General features: G+C 42.4%; 1 protein-coding gene across 3 annotated transcripts in view; it reads left to right on the forward strand.

The window, feature by feature from the left end:
* The window catches only part of brsk2b (BR serine/threonine kinase 2b), a 154,158-nt gene extending 137,629 nt beyond the window's left edge, over positions 1–16,529 (forward strand). For 2 of the 3 annotated variants that reach the window (XM_029256481.1, XM_018752774.2), the window contains exons 15-19: positions 897–945; positions 3,754–3,877; positions 4,212–4,392; positions 5,120–5,209; positions 15,092–16,529. In XM_029256481.1, the coding sequence (XP_029112314.1) occupies positions 897–945; positions 3,754–3,877; positions 4,212–4,392; positions 5,120–5,209; positions 15,092–15,315 (668 nt within the window). In that variant the 3' untranslated portion in view covers positions 15,316–16,529. The remainder of the gene's footprint in view (positions 1–896; positions 946–3,753; positions 3,878–4,211; positions 4,393–5,119; positions 5,210–15,091) is intronic. The other variant, XM_029256482.1, reaches the window with a different exon arrangement.
* The last annotated feature ends 2,734 nt before the right edge of the window (positions 16,530–19,263 follow it).

Genomic DNA, 19,263 nt, shown 5'->3' on the forward strand with positions numbered 1-19,263 from the left:
ATCGGTACACTTATTTATATTGCATTTATTCATTTCGCAGATATCTCTCTCCAAAGAGACACGCAGTGATTAATGTGAACTATTTAGCTGACACCTCTATCCAAGGTGACTTACGAAACAAGATCATACATGATGCTAAACTCCCTACAGTCATTCATCCATTTATGCACTAGTGCAATGTAAAACACCTATATAAATACACAAAGTACAATTTAGGGTCTCCAGTTCACCTGAAACATGTGTTTGGAGCGTTGGGGGAAGCTTACACAAACCCAGCAAACTCCACCTGGAATGAGGAGGAACTGAACTCATGTTTAACGACCCACGTTATCCACTGCACCCCCGTATCATAACTGATTTCTTCAGCAAAGCTGTTGAATTTGGGAGATTCGAATTTCAGCTTCGGCGTACGCAGAGTTACAGCGGGGGTTGCGCAGAAAAAGAGAAACCATTGTACTGTATCCCTCTGCTGAAAAAATAAGGCGTTAGCATTCAGAATCACAGTCAGGAATTCATCTGTGCAATATACAAATTAGCGGTGATGCATTCGTGTTTTCTTAAATGGAAAGATAAATACCTTTATGAACTATGACATTGTCATTAGTGCACGAAAGATAAGTGCAACAGTCAATTATATGTCGTTTGCATATTATGGTAATGTATGAAATATTTGCATTTTTAATTCATTTTAATTTCCTTTTAGTTGGTTCTGAATTTCCATTAACAGCCCAAAACTATACCAAATTAGTTGAGGCTCGTAATTGTGCTGAGTGTGAATTATTCATAAGGAGTAGTGAATGAATGAATGCGGTCCCAGGTACAAGTGAATATGAGAGAGGATATTGGCTGTGGTGTTTTACCTTCTTCGGACCTTTAACGTGTGCTCCACTTTGCAGTTCCTACTCAAGAAGAAATGTCCAGCCTCACCCCAGAGTCTTCCCCCGAGTGAGTCTTTCTGGTTTGATTTTTCCTATTATCCTTTTTTTTTTTTCTTTTTACTCTTATTATCATTGTTCTTCACTCAGTCTGTCCAATTTACAATATCAAGCTTGTCCAGTACAAAAGTTTTTACAGAGGTACACGGTTGCAATGAGATCAAGACAACATAAGATGTAGTATCAAGGTGCAGTCAACACAAGATCAGTGTGCAAATTATTTTCTTTTTTTTTTGTCAATTTGAGCTTCTTTGGAGTTTTTCAATAACAAGGCACAGCAAGCTTAAAATTAAAAGCTGGTTTACTGCAGTTCTCACCAGATGTTCTCCATCACAGGCACGGCTGCTTGCACATCTTTTCTTGTTTCTTTTATACTGCTCAGCTTGTCTTATCTCCTTGTACCAGACACAAAGACCCTTCAAGGTCTTCTTCATCCAATCTCTAAGTGGATTTTTACCAGTAGCAGAGACAGTCTGTTCTAGAAACTTCTACAGCAGCCCGTATCACAGACACAGATGAAATACATGCAGAAAGGAAAACCTTATTGTGAATAATAAAAGAAAAGTAAATCTAAAAATAAAGCGTAATAAATCATTATATAATAGTAAAAAGTAAATCATAATATATAAAAATAATAATTGTATAAGAAATATAGGTATAGTCCAATATATATTGATATATGAACAACATTCATGAGTGCTATATTGTATAATAGGTATCCATTATATATTTTTTTAGATGATTTCACACATTATTCATGTTCAGACTACTATATTGATGTTATTTATAATAATATAAATAGGGTACAGTAGTGATATAGTGAAGTTAACACTGTACGGTATTCATTAATGGAACAACGAACACACTTTTTCTCTTGCTAGACATTTCATATCAAGACTAACTTGATGGGAGCTACAATCAAAAAGTTTTGCAAACAGAACACAGTTGTTGATAGACACTTAAACACTCATCGAGATTAAAACTGTGAGAAATATGGTGCCCTGCGGCCAACCAGTGTTATCACGCAGCAGATGGGGCTGTCATCTTTAGGCATCATGACCAGATGTTGGGACTCAAAAACAGTATAAGATTAATTGCAGGGCTGTCGTAGGTCCGTACGGTCGTAAGTTGCGTGCGTCGTAACTTGAGGACCAGCTGTATAAAAACAAGACAAAATCAGAAATCAAAAAGAACTGAGAGAAAATTACGAGATGTAATTATTACAAAGGTGATCTACCAAGAAAAAGGCCAAGAAATAAATAAGTTGGCAAAATCCACTGAGTTTCTAAGAGAAGTTTCTAGTCCCATGAAAAATTTTTAATTTAGACTAAGCTGCACTAAATTTAAACAAATTAGAAACTCCATCTTCTTCAAGTATACTCTAGTTTCATGATCATAGTGATGGACTAATGCCAGCCTCAGCTCATGTGGTATTTCCTGCAATTTTCCCGCAGTACTGAACTGCAGCTGATCACTGGTTCCTAGTTTTGAGGGGGTCTTATCCCTGAATATTTCAGTACAGTTTTTTTTTTTTTTTAGGGAACAAGTCTCAATGAATATTTCAGTATTTTTTTCCAGTTGGCTTCGTTGGCAGACGGTCCTTTCTGGGACCAGAGGTACTATGTCTTTGCTGGCAGTGTCTCAGGCCCAGCAGGTGGTCCGCATGATGTCACCATTTGAGGGACACGGAGATCGAAAGACATGCAACATGGGCCTCAGTGCTTCCCATCTACAGCTTGGCCATGCATGCACCGAGACCCTCATGGGCACATGAACGTTGAACCCTACCAAATGCGTGCATGAAATTTCTTAAATCTGCACCTAAACAACTGAATTGAAAGGTTGTTACATAGCAGATCTCCAAGTGTCCATGGGGCACCAGGTCTGGTGTACAAAATTGCTCCTCTGGTGTCCTTTCCCAGCCTCCGGAGTGGCGTTACCTCCTGCCAGGTCTTGCCGTGATCCAAAGCAGCCGGTTTGTTTCCAGCCAAGCCTCCCTCAGCCTCCAGTAGTCTTTCATATTTCATGTGCAGACCCCCCTCCGTTAACTCCATGGAAGACAAATGCCAAAAACTCTCTTACCCGGCCATGTCTTAGTTCCTGCTGGCATTAACTAAGAGGAATCTTCTTCTTTTGTTCCCCTCGCCACGTATGGTTTCAAGTCATATTCCATCTTCCCCCGACCGTACCAGCAGGGTACAAATCCATCTGCTCTGGTTCCCAGGGCTTCTGTCTTCACTTTCCATCCTATAAATCTCATTGTAAACCATACAACTGATGCTCTGCTGAACATTTCTTACGTAAGTTAACGTTTTACTGCGATGGTGACTTTCTCTCAGAGTGATGTCGGGAGGGGAAGGGGAATTCAATCAACATGAGCAGCATAAACAAATATTTTTAATGAAAATTTATGTTGTAATATTTCCACATTTTGACCGATACAGGCAAAATTTTTTTATATGAAAGAAAAGACAAAAGTTTTCTGGTTAATAGTTATGGCCAAATAGCTTCAACATGGCAGTATTCATATAGAATACCTCCAGATTCCAGGACTTTTAATCAATTACTTTGTCCAGTTTAAACCCGAGTTTGTTTCAGCGCTCATGCATTATGATACATGTATTTATTTTATTTTATTTGTATGTATTTTGACATTTCAACATAACATTTTGACTGTACTGAAGACTTTTTTATTCAATATGCAGGACAGAACTGAGATGGGCTTTAGAATTTCACTGAATTTCATAGCATTCCCTGCAACCTTTTTTCTTTGATAAATATGTGACGACTTTCTCTGTCTTTTGTTAATTCTTTGCAGACTTGCCAAGAAGTCATGGTTTGGTAACTTCATTAACTTGGAGAAGGAGGAGCAAATCTTTGTGGTCATCAAGGACAAGCCATTGAGTTCCATCAAAGCAGACATTGTGCACGCCTTTCTTTCAGTAAGCGTTTACATCGTACTATGGTATTCGCTATTATAACGGAGCTTCCTGTTGTTTTTGCTCCCCTCTTATCGCTCCATATTCCTATTATTTCTCTCCACGATGAAGAACTGAGATTCTGCAGCATTCTGTTTTACTGAGTTCCCATATTTTCTCAGTCTCTCCATTGATTTAACTCAGCTCAGATTTCCCAAGGTTTCTTTTATCGTATCCCCCTCATAGAGATAAATGCAGTCTGTATCAATCTTTTTTTTTTTTGCATTAACGATTCCTCCTCTTTTCACAAGCAGCTATCAAGCCTTGTGTAACCCTTGTCCGCCCTGCATTCCCGCAGATCCCAAGCCTCAGCCACAGCGTGATCTCGCAGACGAGTTTCCGGGCCGAGTACAAGTCCAGCGCTGGGCCAGCTGTGTTCCAGAAGCCCGTCAAGTTCCAGGTGGACATCACCTACACCGAGAGCAGCACCGCAACGAAGGAGAACGGCATCTACTCGGTCACCTTCACGCTGCTCTCAGGTAGACGCCGGGCTGCGGAGAGCCCCATGATGTGGTCGCACCCCCCTTTCTGTGATAGCCAGCGGATGAATAAGCTGGAGAACAGAGCCCCTGGACAGAGGAGAAGGATTGTCTTGGAATCAGGGCAGAATTGCGGCGCTGTCCTTGGTACCGAGTTCCATTTGCTGCGTTTCTGCCAACCTCGGAAAAGAGTTCCTCCATGTAGTCACTCTGAAAAAGAATCTCAGGAAAGAGGCCGTTTCTCTCATAATCACAGGCCATTTTAGTCCTGCTGTGCTTCAAATGGCTCTCTATAATATACGCTGCACCGCAGGCACTGTACTTATTCCAACAACCTCTCCCTTCTGATATCTTATAGTCAATACCTTGTTTTTATTCTTTTTTAAACATAACAGACAATTTGCTTTGAGAGAGTATTCATTATAATAAGCAAATGAAGCATTGTACCGGTATGAGTCGGGACATTTTTTTACCGGAACTGTATTTAGACTGTGTGAGCACATCTAATGTTGAAATGAGAATTAAAGATGGTGAGCTTTTGCCCCCGTTTTCCCACTTCTTCCTGTTTGGGATCTGAAGGTGACGGAGGGACCCGGGTAAGGGGGCAGTCCGTCCTTTGTAAATTATTAGATATTTTCATACATGCTGTTTTGGAGACCAAAGAACATATTTAGGTGAACATATAAGCAGATGAAGTCTAATGCGCATCCTTTAAATATTTATGCAGGACCCAGTCGGCGGTTCAAGCGGGTGGTTGAGACAATTCAGGCACAGTTGTTAAGTACACACGACCAGCCTGGGGTCCAGCAGCTCTCCGGTGAGTAGGCAGTGCGAATGGAGCCCGCCCCGCCCCGATCCGCCCCGTCCCGCTCTCCACCGCAGCCCTCCCTGTCCTCCACCACGCCTTTCCTCTTCCTGACACAGCATCATGCGCATGCATGCCGCAGCACCGCATTACAGCACAGCACTCCACCTGGACCCCCTTGCCCCCTTTCCACTGGGACGAAGGGAGCGACCCTCACCTCCACGGCTTCCCTTGGCTCCCGCTCTTTCCCGCACGCACGATGGGCATTTGGTGCCGACAGCATATCCGCACTGGCATGGGGCTCGCCGTTTTGCACAGAGGCTTGTGCACGTTTGTGTGTGATTGACTGCGACAATGTGTCCGTTTAAAAATGTGAACAGGAGTTAAATGTCTGTAAGTTAAATTGAACTGAACTGAGTTGAACTGAATTGAACCGAACTGAAGGCCTTCACATGTGCACAACTATCTGCACATCTATGCTGACAAGGTACTTTGAGCTCTTCTGGATACAGAATAAAAAGTAGCGCATGGATGGGTACATCTTATATGACCTGGGTTTGTGAGTAAGAAAACAGTTAATCGCTCAGATTCAAATTCTGGGGCTGTAAGGAGCGTTTGGAATGAAGAAAATATGAACGACTCCAAAAAGTTACGCTGGACAACAATTCTGCCGCGCAAGGCATTGTGCAGTAAACCAGGATTTGGATAAAATTTTTTATTACCAGTGTTGGCCTGATAAGTATTTTTCATTTTTGTCCTGTAAGAGAATTTCGCTGAAACAAGCTCAATTTCGCAGTAAAAACCAAAAACCTTAGTAAAACCGCAATACACCACAGTAACTTCAGGTACTGTTGTTGACGTGTTTACATTCAGTAAATGTTAACTAGATTGCTAATACCAGTGATGACAAGGAAGCCATCAATACAGCCCCTATGTTATTATTATTATTATTATTATTATTATTATAGAGTATATGAGTCAGATCTGTACAGGGCATCATGGCTGGGCAACATTAAAGCTTGTCAACAGTAAACTATTTCATTAGTCAAGTTTGTTAGGAGAGCTGTCTAACTTTATTTTTCTAAATTTTCTAGGAAATTCTTCAAAATTACTGCACTTTGGCATTTTTGAGCAAAATTATTCTAATCTTTTTTTACCAGTTAGTATAAAACATTTGTTTTGGCTGAACTGTGAAAAAGTGTGGAAAAGATCCTTTGGATTATCTGACACCTGAGCAGAAACTCACTCTGGGAAATCTTTTACTCTGATGCAGGAGCCTTTTTTTTTTCCCCCGCTGTCAATGAAAACATTTTTTTTTTTTAAAAAAAAAAAAAAAAAGCCTTTCGCTAAATTTTGTGTCCTATTTAAAGTGCTTATTCACAAGTATAGATTGGAAAAGGACCGGAAAGGAATATAAACCAGGATTTTTTTATTTTTTTTTTAAAGTAAAATGGGCTACCAGGAAAACGTGATTGCAAGAGGGAACAGAAAGAAAAGAAAAAGCAGGCGGCCTGTGTTTGTGGACGTGTCCTTGTGGGTGCAGCATCAACGCTCACATGCCTGCGCTCCCGTTTCCGGCGAACTCTCTGATAACAGCTCCCTGCGCCGGGCAGCCGCGTCGCTCGAGCACTTAACCGGTCCTTGCGAAACCATCAAATCAGAACGCCGTATAATATTCAAGTTTATTAATATTATAGATTCTTCCTTCTTTTAAAATTCACACTGCAAGGAAGGTATTTTGGGTGGAATTATAAGAGCGCTTTGCGAATAATCAGCCGCCACCCACACGTTCCAATCGAAGGCACCGGAAGGAGGAGTGTCTCGCTGCTAGCCGTTTGATGCGGGTACATGGGAGCTGATATCAGGAAGTGGTATATGCCGGTCTTCTCATCCAGCCCTCCATGCAGATGCATCAGTGCTGCTTCATCTCATCAAGCTCTGCAGTGTTTATGGCCTTCTGTCTCTTCCCACCGCATACATCATCTCGGCGTCATCCTGCTTATCGCACGTAGGGCCGCTAGAGCGAGGTCCCCTCCTGGGATTTGAACCCTTCGACTTGTGACTTACAATTCGGTGTCCTTAAGTAATGGGCACGATGATATAATGACCCTGCAGAGACAGCTTGAGAAGCGCAGTCAAGGAGAGAGCGGTCCAGCGGAATTCCTGAGGACACAGGGAATCAGTCGTTGGCCATCATTTCCTTATTATGGCAGAACCCGCGGAGGAGCACGCAGCGCGTGCGCGTCGATATCGGGGTAGTTTTCGCTCGCCGAATCCTTCCGTGGAAGGCCACGCAGCTGCGCGCTGCACGAATTGCTCTGCGCTGAGCTCACGAAGGCACTTCTTCGGCAGTCAGAACGATCCCGACTTCCGCGGAGCGCGGCCAGTTGTGTGCGCGTCATTTTAAATCAGGAAAAGAATTGATTTCGGGTCCCTGTAATGAATTTCTCAGCATGCTCTTGCTCTCTTTTAGTGCAGGAAGGCTGGTAATAGCAGTGTTTCCCGGAGGTAGTCGCAGCGCTGCGCTCTTAAGAATGCACTGTGCTTCAGTGAAATTGTTACTGCCTCTGGTACATAATAAAGGATGTTTGTGTGTTAGAATTTATTTGACAAGGAAGAATTAAAGCACCGCAAAACTTTCATCTCACCAGGGATAATAACCGACTCCGACCGCCACTTGAAAAGGAGGCAGATTCAGCAATCTGGGCTCGAGTGTAGTCTTGCACAGCCTGAGAGCGTTTTGGAGCCAGGGCTCAAACCTGCCAATTTTCTGCGCAGGCAGGCTCATGGAACGAGCCAAAGGATTGCAGGGTTTCCTTATCTCTTAAGCGGAAACCGTTGGTGTTCTCCGAGAGCTAATGCTCGAGAATAAGTTTGGGAGCTTTACATTTCCTCCTAGTCCCCCGGATCACACGCGGCACTAGTAACTGCTGGCTGGTTAACCTTCCTGGTGTGGAAAGGGTCACTTTAGTGTGTTTCCTCTAACCTTTATCTTCCGTCTTGCCTTAAATGCCCAGACCGCACATGGATCGCACACGTGACCCCACCTCCTCGTGCTGGACTGCAGAAAGTTGAATGCAATTCAACGCGCACAGTGTGCATGCTGTTTTTTTTTTTTAATTATATGTCTGTATGTGACAGACATGTCGTTTTCTTATCCGGTGCAGTTGACACCTGCGATGCTGCACCGCGCACTTGTGTGTTGTATGATGTATGCAGAGATGCATGAGATTGTGCCAGTGCTGAACTGCAGAGTGACTGGATTCACATTTACATTTATTTATGTAGCAGACACTTTTTTCCCAAAGCGATGCACGAGCCTGAAAACACAAAAGTGCATTTCACCAAATGACAGACAAATACGGATGCGGACACACAAATGGCTGCATCTAGATTTAACACAGTACAGATAATGTAGTGAACGTTTGTGGAGCAGATAGGAAATTAAGACAGAAGTAGGTCAGAAAGATCTGTGTTTTGAGACTCTTCTTGAAAATTGAGAGGGATTCAGCAGTTCTGAGGGCCAGGGGGAAAGCATTCCATTACAAGGGAGCCAGAACCATGAACCTTCCAGCTTTTGATTAATCATGTATTATAGAGCGGAGTATATACGAAGTCTCTGCTGATGCTATACCAAATCTTCGCGTAACTTAAAAAAAAAACGACAAGTGACAACAACTCTAATTAATTCAAAGGCCTAATTACAGTAATTAAAGTCTGATAATTACACCAGCCTGTACAATGTATCTATGGTTCAACCATCAAAGGTATGATGTCTTGACTCTTCATATGAAAGCGGTAAAGAAACCCTTGTCAGCATCAAAATGTTTGCTTAAATGCTGATCAAACGATGTCCCGCGTCTGAGTGACGCACATCGTCGCGGGAAACTGAGTGAGAATTACAATCTGTCAGACAGCCCAGAAGTCAGCAGGAGCTGCATCGCAGATAAAAGTGCCATCGCTCCCAACCTCATAACAGTTAAAGACCTTTAAGTCAGGTATGCCTGACGGAGAGGAACTCGGGGCCAAGAAATGGACAGGCGGATGGAAGCTGTCATTTGTCATCCCAATGTCAAGCAGACAAAAGACTGTTGTGGCAGATTATTACTGCTCCAGAGCGCCAATAATACACCTGCAGAGGGATAAATAGCATTATAATAGGAGGAAAAGGAAGCGCATTAATAGGGAAGAGAGCGAAGGCCAGCCAGCTGGCGTGTGCAATCGTCGGAGGTGGGTTCGGGTGATGCACCGTGGTTACGCGACGCAGCCCAAGTTGTGCACCGGTTCACCTGCCGCCAGGGAGAAGCTATCTGAAATGAAAACAGACTCCTTTACAAGGTTCATTGCAATAAAATCACTGCAGTGCACAGGCCAGCCACCTCACGTTTCATTGGTCGCTAGCATGAAGGTGTCTATTTCCCCCCCTCAATTTCACTACACACTGAGGCATAAGCAATAGCGTGCGGTCCATCATCATAACAGTGATTTCACCCAACAGCACAAACTCGTACAAGGCAATGCAGGGGAAGCAACTCTCTGCTCTTCAGTTTTGTCCCTCGTTTCTCAAAACATGATTTTTTTTTGCCCGGTTAAGGCACGTTCACGTGCTCCCTTACTAATTTATATTCGTTAAATTTGTCGATCCGATGAGCCGCTTCCCTTGTGCAAAGCTGAATCGAGTTCTGCCTTCAAATCATAATTTGCTGGAAATAAAGCATGCTCGCTGGAGGGAAATCGATGAAGCAGCACCGTGTACAGAACTTGCTTCACTGTGCAAAACAACAAACATTCAAAATTGATTGTTATGTAAAACAAATTCCCCTGCTAACAAGATGGCGGTGTCAGTTAACTGTGGATATTGAATAACAGAACAAGGAGTTTCTTTTCTGGAACTGTTGTAATACTTTGCTTGAATACCCTTTTTTTCCTCTCAATTACTTTGATTTACTTTTTTTCTTGTTTAAAGGTAGCTATTTTATGGGAGCCGTTCAGATGAAGTACCTCCTTCAAGGGCACAAGTGCATCCTTCAGTTTTACCTCTCCGTATCTTTAGCCACTCGACGGAGGTTTAACTGTGACACAGGTAACGCAGTTAGAGCCACTTAACAGACCTATTATTAGGCATTAAGACCTCATCGCTAGTGTGAAATCAGCATACAAAGACATGACTTTTTTTATTATTTCTTCAATAGCCAGATTCAGTTTCTTTCTTTTAACCCGTGCCAACAAAATTACTTCTTTCATTTTGCAGCCGATAAATCGTTAATATTAATAGTATCCTGGTCAAAAAGGTTGTATACGTGAGGTGGAAAAACAACAACAACAAAAAAAAAACCTCTAACCTTAACCGTTAATGCTATTACTGTTTACATGAATACCACAACATAATGTTAAATCGTGTGCCAAAAGAAAAGTGGCAAGATATGCTGATCCTATTTAAAGGTCATAACTTTCCTCCAAAAGTAAAGAAAGAATAGATTCTATATAGTATTTAACCACCCTGCTTGTGTTGCTCAGTTCCATGTAGGGTTACTTCCGCTGCTTAGTGGTATCCCTGTGTTAGTTTTTTCCTTTAAAACTGGTTTTCTCAAAAATATTTTGTATAGCTGCAATGTGTATTTGCTGGGAATGTGGCTATTTTGCCTTTCCCTCATGCAGTAATCCATCACATCGAATGTCTTCTGAAATTCTGCCACTGCTGCACTTTTTCTTGTTGAATTATAGCCACTGGAGCCCCTGGACTTCCTACACAGTTTTGCAATATTGCTGTTTTTCAGAGATTGTTTTGCTCTTTGTTTGTTTATACGCAAGCACATTGTACTAATTTGTATGTTCAGCCTTTAGTGAAACATTTTAAGTGTACCGCGCAATCACGTTTTGTCCCATTGCAAGTCATGGGGTCTAATTAATTTGAAGGAAAAAAAAGTGTCTTACACACTCACATTCACCAGCACTCTGTTTACAGGCAATCCAAAAATATACTCTCAATAACTCGCTATGCTGAGTGATGGAATATAGATATGTATTTAGTTACCAAGCCTGTTATGCCAAATCAGATGACAGATTAGGTTCTGTAACTAAAAAACTGTTTATGAGCCCAACGCTCATATTCATAACAACTCAATTCATATACGAAAAAATCCAAGATCCCTTCTTCTTACACACCGCTTATTAAAAAATACAAAAAAAAAAACCCTTCATATTATCACCCATAATAACAGTGAAGTGGTATATCATAAATTTATCTTTCATTGTTTTAAGTATGTTACTTTCAGCCGAGCTTAGTGCCCATTCTGAAGTCCCGAGGATGGCAGCACTGGTTTCCCTTGCAGGTCTAGTGTTTTCCTAATGCAGATCTTCAGAGTCAAATGAGAAGAAACTGACGTAAAGAAATATACTTGCTAGCTGCCTTTCATTTTTAGATGGTGCATTGTGCAAACTAATGGGTATACTTTCATATTTAAGATTGCCGTAATTGTTGCCTGGTCATAGTTAACAGATCAATTTCCCTTATATTCAGCATTAGTGTTGAGATTCTTCACTTTCATTAATTAATTTGCCAGGATTATTGTTTGAAAAATGTAAAAAAAAAAAAAAATGCATAAGATCTCCTAGTGCTACCTGCAAATAATATGGCGAACAGTTTCACTTTTTTCCACAAGTGAGAGGTATTGGGTTAAAGAGCACGGAAAAGCCTTTCACGTAAATCCACACTTTCTTGTGTTTTCGGGCTTACGAATGTCATACAAGGCCAGTGATTTAATGTAGTTAGACACATCTGAAAGCACGCACAATTAGCTTATGAATATTGGTGCCTCGATTTTCTTTCCCATCCCCTGGTCTTGTGTCTAAGGTGCAGCAGAGCATGATAGTTGATTCTGACTGGCTGGTTTTACAAGGTGTACATGATTAATTCATGCACTGTGACGTTTGCGTTTTCCCAGGATGGAGCGTTCATGGCATTCTGGCTAGTTTCTTTTAACGGTGGAATGAGGATGAAACTAACCCACTTACATTTCATCTCGGCTTTTCCCCCTGTTGCTGCAATGCTCTGATCATGTGTCTAATTAGCAGATGAATAGCTCTCTGGAGGCATCTGATACTTTGTCTGAGATGAGATTCTCTCCCCATCTGGTAGACATGTTTGTCTATCAGCTGTTAATATATTTATGTATTATCCTTCAAAAATATCTGCAGATCCTGTTAGGAACGTGGCAATTCTGAGAAGCAATGAGGGAACGACGTACGCCAGCAGGATAGCATTCCATCTTCGGGACACTCTCACGGACAAAGCAACCGACGGTCCCGCAATGCATAGTTTTCAGGCATCGGGTTACCTTGGCAACATCTCTAGATTTTGGCAAAAAAGTAGAGCACCTGGAAGTCATAAAGTCATACTAATGTAGGAACACCGTCGAAGCAGCGCTGAGTCATAAACAGATTTGATTCCCATGTGTCAGCCTTTTCATGAAATGCTATTAAATTTGATTTATTTTGATTATATCTCTATATATGACATTTATTTTGGTTGTGGACATGACTGTACTGCGATGGATAAAGCTGTCGGCTTCAAAGGTCTTCATTCCGATTCCTTTTGATTTTTTTTTAAGTCGCAGCCATGGGTTCATCTCAGAAGTTTAAATTGGTTTTGGTTTCCATCATAGGTTATTCTCAGTGTTCTTTTACTTCAACAGTCGAAGAATTCTAACTACTGGCATTCAGTTTAATTTAAAGTGTCTTCAAACTGCTTGGTTTGATATTTTTATTGGGTTACGGTCTCTCCGTTGAAGTTACTTTCTTTCTGCAGTGTTATTCACCATAGTGGAGCCTTGTTGTCCTGTCACTGAGTGAAAATGATAATTTAAGCATATTCTTCTTTTATTGAAATGTATAAATGTACTTTTGACAAGATTTATTTTTTCTCTTTCGCAATCTGCGCCTTTACAGAAAAAATAGCATTATAACATTCAGTTGAAGCTAACAATAGCTACGGAGAATATTGCATATAAATTAAATAAATCAGTAGTTCCTGCCTGGCCTAAAGGGGCCGGTACAAATAGCAATAGTGACAGTTGTTCTTGAAATGAAGCTTAAAGAAACGGTTTCGAGGTGCAAGTCAAGAAAGTTATTCATTCAGATGAACTAAATTTAATCTATAAATGTGACATGTGGCTCAGTAAGGAGGGAAGGTAAATGCATGAGTGGTTAAGCATCAATTTGTAACCATTTTAACACTCAAAAGCCAGGCAATTTGAAGTAAACCCCATGCTATTTGTGTACACACATACACCCTGTGCTGCGAGCACATCACTGAGAATTAGATTTGGCAGAAATGTTGTTCCAGTAATGGATACCTGTTCTAGGACACCTGGCATTTGACTTTTGACTTCCATTTTTCATTCGGCTGAAGCTATTATTTCCCAGCACGCTCTTTTTTTGGCGTTTCACTGTCTGTCAGCTTGTAGCCCAGAGGTAAAACACATACACGTGCGCTCTCACGTAGATCAGTAACGCGTTGTCAGCTTTACTCTGCCGCTGTGCTGGCTGCCGTAGCATTGCAACGGAACAGCGGGCTGCAAGCGCTTGTTTAAAGAGATTACATCGGTGAGGGAACGCACAGAACTCCAGAGGAACCCCTTAGTTACAAAGTCAGCCTGCAGTCGAAAATATTCCGCATGGAGAGCGTGCGTGCTTATATATTTATTTTTCCACTCTCGAGTCTGACAACTTCCATTTTTACCTTTTATTTGCTGCTTACCTACGAGACGGTGCCTGGGATTGCAGCGGTTTTGTGGATCGTTCTCCAGAATTTGTTTTAGAGAATATCAAAAGCGGAAATTGCTAAAATGTGTACGAAAGAAGAAGTAGCGCTTGGATGATGATATTATATATATATCAGTTTTTTTTCCTTTCTACCTATTGTCAGCAAGAGGTCAGGGATTCACATGGATATTCTATCGTAGCCTCTTCGGAGACGGGGCCCCTCGACTTGCGGGGTTCTCGGGTTTTGCTCCGTAATGGACCTGTGCGTTAAGAGCGTCGGCGATCTTCTGAAGGTGTAAGACGTGCGAAGCGTAGAGGAGAAACGAACGAAACTCACGTAATTCTTGCGAAATGAAGGAGGACTCGGAGAGTAGCGCCACGCGTGTACGGCGAATGCGAAACGTACAAGTGAAAACGCTGGAGACGGTTCCCTGTGTTTGAAGTCCTTGCCGTAGATAAGCGTTGCTGTTCCTCAGGGTTCCTCGCTCCCCCGTTTCCTTCATTAGGTCTCCTGCAACGCTAAAAGAAATCATTTCTGCCGGCATTGAAAGGCAGCTGAGTGGTGTGCTGTAATACTTGGCGGAGGGCTAGATTAGGAACAGTTTCATCCATTCCTGCTTCATGCTCTCCTTTCTGTATTCCCCGAGACAGATAAAACCGAGACTCAGCCATATGAATCCCTGCCAATCCCACATTTCATTTAAAGTATATTACTGATTCATCAATGCATTTGTCAAATATACAGTGAATTTACATTTTTCTATTATAATAGTTTTTTTTTAATTGCCCTGTTGCTACCTCTGATTGTCGTTTGTCACTGTCTTAAACATAACAAAATGATCAGCTAAGGTGACGTTATCCTTTAGCCGTTCGGAATCTGAGTAACGAATCCGCCGATTTAATATGATGTCCTAGATTCATAAATATGCTCATATTTTGGCCGGTGAAATCTTCTGCTTGTGAAGCAGAGCTGGCCCTTCCTGGTGGGGCACGATGGCTCCAAGTCTCCCTTTTACCCTGGCACCTCTGCCCTGCTGTCCCCTCTCACCACCGTTCTCTCCTCGTGAACCCCATTATTCATTTGTTTGTTTGTTCTCTCTCTTTTTCTTTTCTTCCCGTCTGTGTACCTAGGCAGCCCATTGAGTAACTTCTTTGACGTAATTAAACAACTTTTTTCAGACGAGAAGAATGGCCAGGTGCCCCACCCGCCTGGCACGGCCGCCAAGCATGGCGCTAACAACAAGAGGCATGACCCCGAGGCTAATGACTATGGCTCTAGAGGAGACTCAAAGTGCCCCGCGGGCAAAGACAAAGCAAAAGTGGCGACAACTTACGGGACACAAGAGCAGCCTTAAAGAAGGGTTATTGCAGATAACTAGATGATAAGTCGAAGTCATCGGCCGGCCCATTAAGTCACTAGGAACCCAACAAATGTGTAGCAGGCTTGCGTCTTACCCAACCGACTGTAAATATAAACCTCCTTCGGAAGCTGTCCGTAGACAAACTTTTGTATCGCCGAATTGCTGTACATACAAATTATAAATGAATCGGATATTTTCGGAGTAGAACGCATAGACGCCCGTGTTCCTCCCCACGAGGAGGGGCCGTTTCAGCCGCAGACAGTTTGTGTTCTTTTGCTGTAAGTTTGTCTCTCTTTCTGTTAACATTTTCGATGACTGAACTTGTCTTTACCAGGAATTATCCACAACGTGTGTTAGAGCTCGGCTCCCAAGGCCTCGCCCAAATGCAGTGTGACATGGGTATTTGTTGACGGAGGCGCTGTTGACAGCAAGTGACTGCAAAATGACTGCCCCCTGTGCCCCCGTACACCCCTCGCACCCCTGGCTCTGTGCCCCCACCCTCCTGCGGAAGCGCTCCTCCGGGGTTCTGCTTCTCATCCTCCGATCCTCCTTCGTCCCTGGACCTCCGTGTGAGCCTGGGGAACCCAAACAGAGCCTCCTGGATAACGAGAACCCTTACACTCAAACACACACACACACAGACGCGAACGCGGACACATCACGAGTCCGGGATGCCGTACGAAATGAAACAAGAAGACGGCGGAAGAGGAGGACGGAGCGGCGGGAGGTGTGCCGAAGGCCGAGGGTCGACATGGACACCTGCTGGATTGTATCGCTTTCTTTTTAATATAGACTTTGTTTGTGAGTGACTTTGTTTAAAACTGTTGCAAAGCGATTGCTGCAAACGGACTGAAATACGTATTTCAGAAGATGAAAAGTTTTAAATGTGTGGGGGTTCAAGATGGGTGCGGGGCGCAGAGCTGTGGACGGGGGACACACAGATGAATGATCTATTCTGTTGTACAGATTGAATATGTTTCGTATGTAAAAACAACAAAAAAAAAAGTCTAGTGAGACTACGTTTATCTGAATGAAAATTGTGTTGCCACATTTTTTTCCCCCGTCCGTTTGTAAATTTTTTTTTTTTAAATTTTATTTAATTTTGTCGACCGTTGATTTATATGCATTGACCTTATGTGTCCCTTTGTTTTCCTCTAGGGAATTTTAATTTTTGTTGTAATTTAGAACCTCTGTGACTGGGGCGATTATCTACAGGGTTTAATGAGATAATTGTTGGGGAAAAAAAAAAAAAATGTGGATATTTTTGTTATTTATTTATTTATATATTTTTTTGATTTCCCATTCTGTTTTTTGTTAAGTTATTAAGCACTGGCTGTTTATATAAGATAAAATTTGTTTGCTGATATTTATTTATATCGTATCTTGGTAACTTAAGAACATCTCAAGTCAACAACGACGCGAACAACGAGCAACATTTATATTTTTCATTTTCCCAGTTTCACGGAAAAAAAAGGGATGTGTAGTGTATGTTCGAATAAATAATTTACCCGTAAATTAAGATTGTAGATTAGCCTCTTTGGGAGGAACTCTTCTATCGATATTTGTCAGTTTCATATCATTGTGTGTGTTACAACGGATTAAGTAAAATATTCGCAAACCGACTTTTCTTGTAAATAGCTCAACTGGGGCGACGGACTTCTTGAAAACACAGGGGATTCCTGCTCATGGCTTTTATCTTGTATTACTGTGTGCATGTCGAGCGTTGGTTTTCTTTGCATGATGCTCTTGTAATTGTTCCGTAGATCTTTCTCTTTGCCTTAACATGTTTCGAGGCCCTTCCCTCCTTTTTTCTTTCTTTTCTTTTTTTTTTTCTTCCAACTTTCCCTACCTTTACCTTGTTTCTTTCTCTTGGTTTCTCTATAAGTTTGCCCCGTTCCCCTTCTTTTGCCTGTGCACATATTAGAAATGCTTCCTCTGTGCTGTACCTCTGGAAACAAAAGGTTGCCGATTCCATCGTTCACGTAACCGGGCGGATGACGCAGGGTGGGGATTTTAATCTACAAGAAACAAAGCAATACCTATTGTTATCTTTTTCTATTTTGTACTTTAAATTTACACAGGAGCTAATGGTTGACTTTGAGCAGGAAATCAGCTACAAATGTATCCCCCTGTACCATAACTGTGAAAAAAAAAAACTACAAAAAAGAAACTTCAGTGCAAAACAAATAAATGAATTCAGTTATGAAGTGCATTTTTGCTTCGTGTGTCACGTGAAATCCGACGCCTTTGTTCTACTGATGACGTGGGCAGTGCTACCACCTCTGGACTCGGAGGTCACGCGTTCAAATCCCACCACCTACCCTTGAGCAACATACTTACTCTGAAGTGCTCCAGTAAAAATTACCCTGTTAGGTAGGTAATAGCAGATAAATGTTGAGCTGCTTGCAATGACCTAAGTTACTTTGGAGAAAAGTGTCCGCTAAATGAATGAATGGAAATGTAAAGCAGCGTTGGCCAACTATGGCCTACATGAACCCTGGGATCACACACACACACACACACACACACACACACATCGTCTGAACCACTTGTCCCATACGGGGTCGCGGGGAGCCGGAGCCTAACCCGGCAACACAGGGTATAGGGCTGGAGGGGGAGGGGACACACCCAGGGCGGGACACCAGTCTGTCGTAAGGCACCCCAAGTGGGACTCGAACCCCAGACCCACCGGAAAGCAGGACCCGGTCAAGCCCACTGCACCCCCCCCACCATGGGATCACTGGTTTTCTTTTGTCCATCACAAAGCTTATTAATGTCTTTGATAATATAGAATGTGTGGGGGGTGTGGTGGCGCAGTGGGTTTGACCCGGTGCTACTCTCCGCTGGGTCTGGGGTTCGAGTCCCGTTTGGGGTGCCCTGCGACGGACTGGTGTCCCATCCTGGGCGTGTCCCCTCCCCCTCCAGCCTGTGTATGTGTGAGATGGAATGTCTTCTCATTTTTTTTTTCTTTTTTCTCATGTGCCAGGACTGACTGACCCAATTTTCACTAGCCACTTATTTTTCCTTGCAGAAATTAAACTGTGACGTGCACTGGCAGTGGGTGTGGTGGTTAGGGCCATCTCCTAGCGGTCCGCAAGCCCTTAGTATGAATCACTCCCCTGCTTAATACATCGGTAAATCACTGTAAAGTTCATTGATTGTTTCAGGAATAGCAGGTCCAGTTCAGGGTGGTATTGGTTCAGAGCCTATCTTAGAAGCACAGGGTATGAGGCAGGGTACGAGGCAGGGTACATCCTGAGCAGCATGGCAGTCTGTTGCAGGGCAATACACACATACACAACAATGTCATATTAGAGTCACCAGCTGACCTGAAACATCTCTTTGGACTATGAGAGGAAACCAGAGCACCCAGAGGAACCCCACACAAACAGGGGTTTTGTAGACCATTTTGTAGCAGACTTCACACAAGCTGAACCAGGTTCAGTCCAGGTGCTAGTATTCAATGCGCTAGTCACTGTGCAGCTGTTGTCTTTCTCAAATTATTATTCACAAAATGACAGTTATCAGGTTCTTTACATCTGTGCCCTCTTTGGGATATACAATAATTTCTAGAGCAGCCAAAGGAGGACCAACATTTGAATGACAGAAGTCACATACATTCCAGTTTATTTCCAATGCACGTTTTTCTCAAGGACTGCATTTTTTAACCATTTTGTCATGATGTAATTATGAAAGTTTAATATTTTCATGTAGTTTTTATTGAAAAGGCCATAAATAAAGCCACGAAATCACAATGGCAAGTACTCGGTGATTTGATAAAACTGACTCTTTTTAAGTCAAACCTTCTAGTCATACTGTAAGTCAGACACGTCTGTTTCAGAACTGCATTCATTTTCAATCGTAAGGTTTGCGAGATGTATGACGCTATATACATAAACAGTGCCAGCTATTTCTCTTAATGGAGAGTAATATCCAAATCAA

This window comes from Scleropages formosus, chromosome 11, assembly GCF_900964775.1.
Source record: "Scleropages formosus chromosome 11, fSclFor1.1, whole genome shotgun sequence".
Lineage (NCBI taxonomy): Eukaryota > Metazoa > Chordata > Actinopteri > Osteoglossiformes > Osteoglossidae > Scleropages > Scleropages formosus.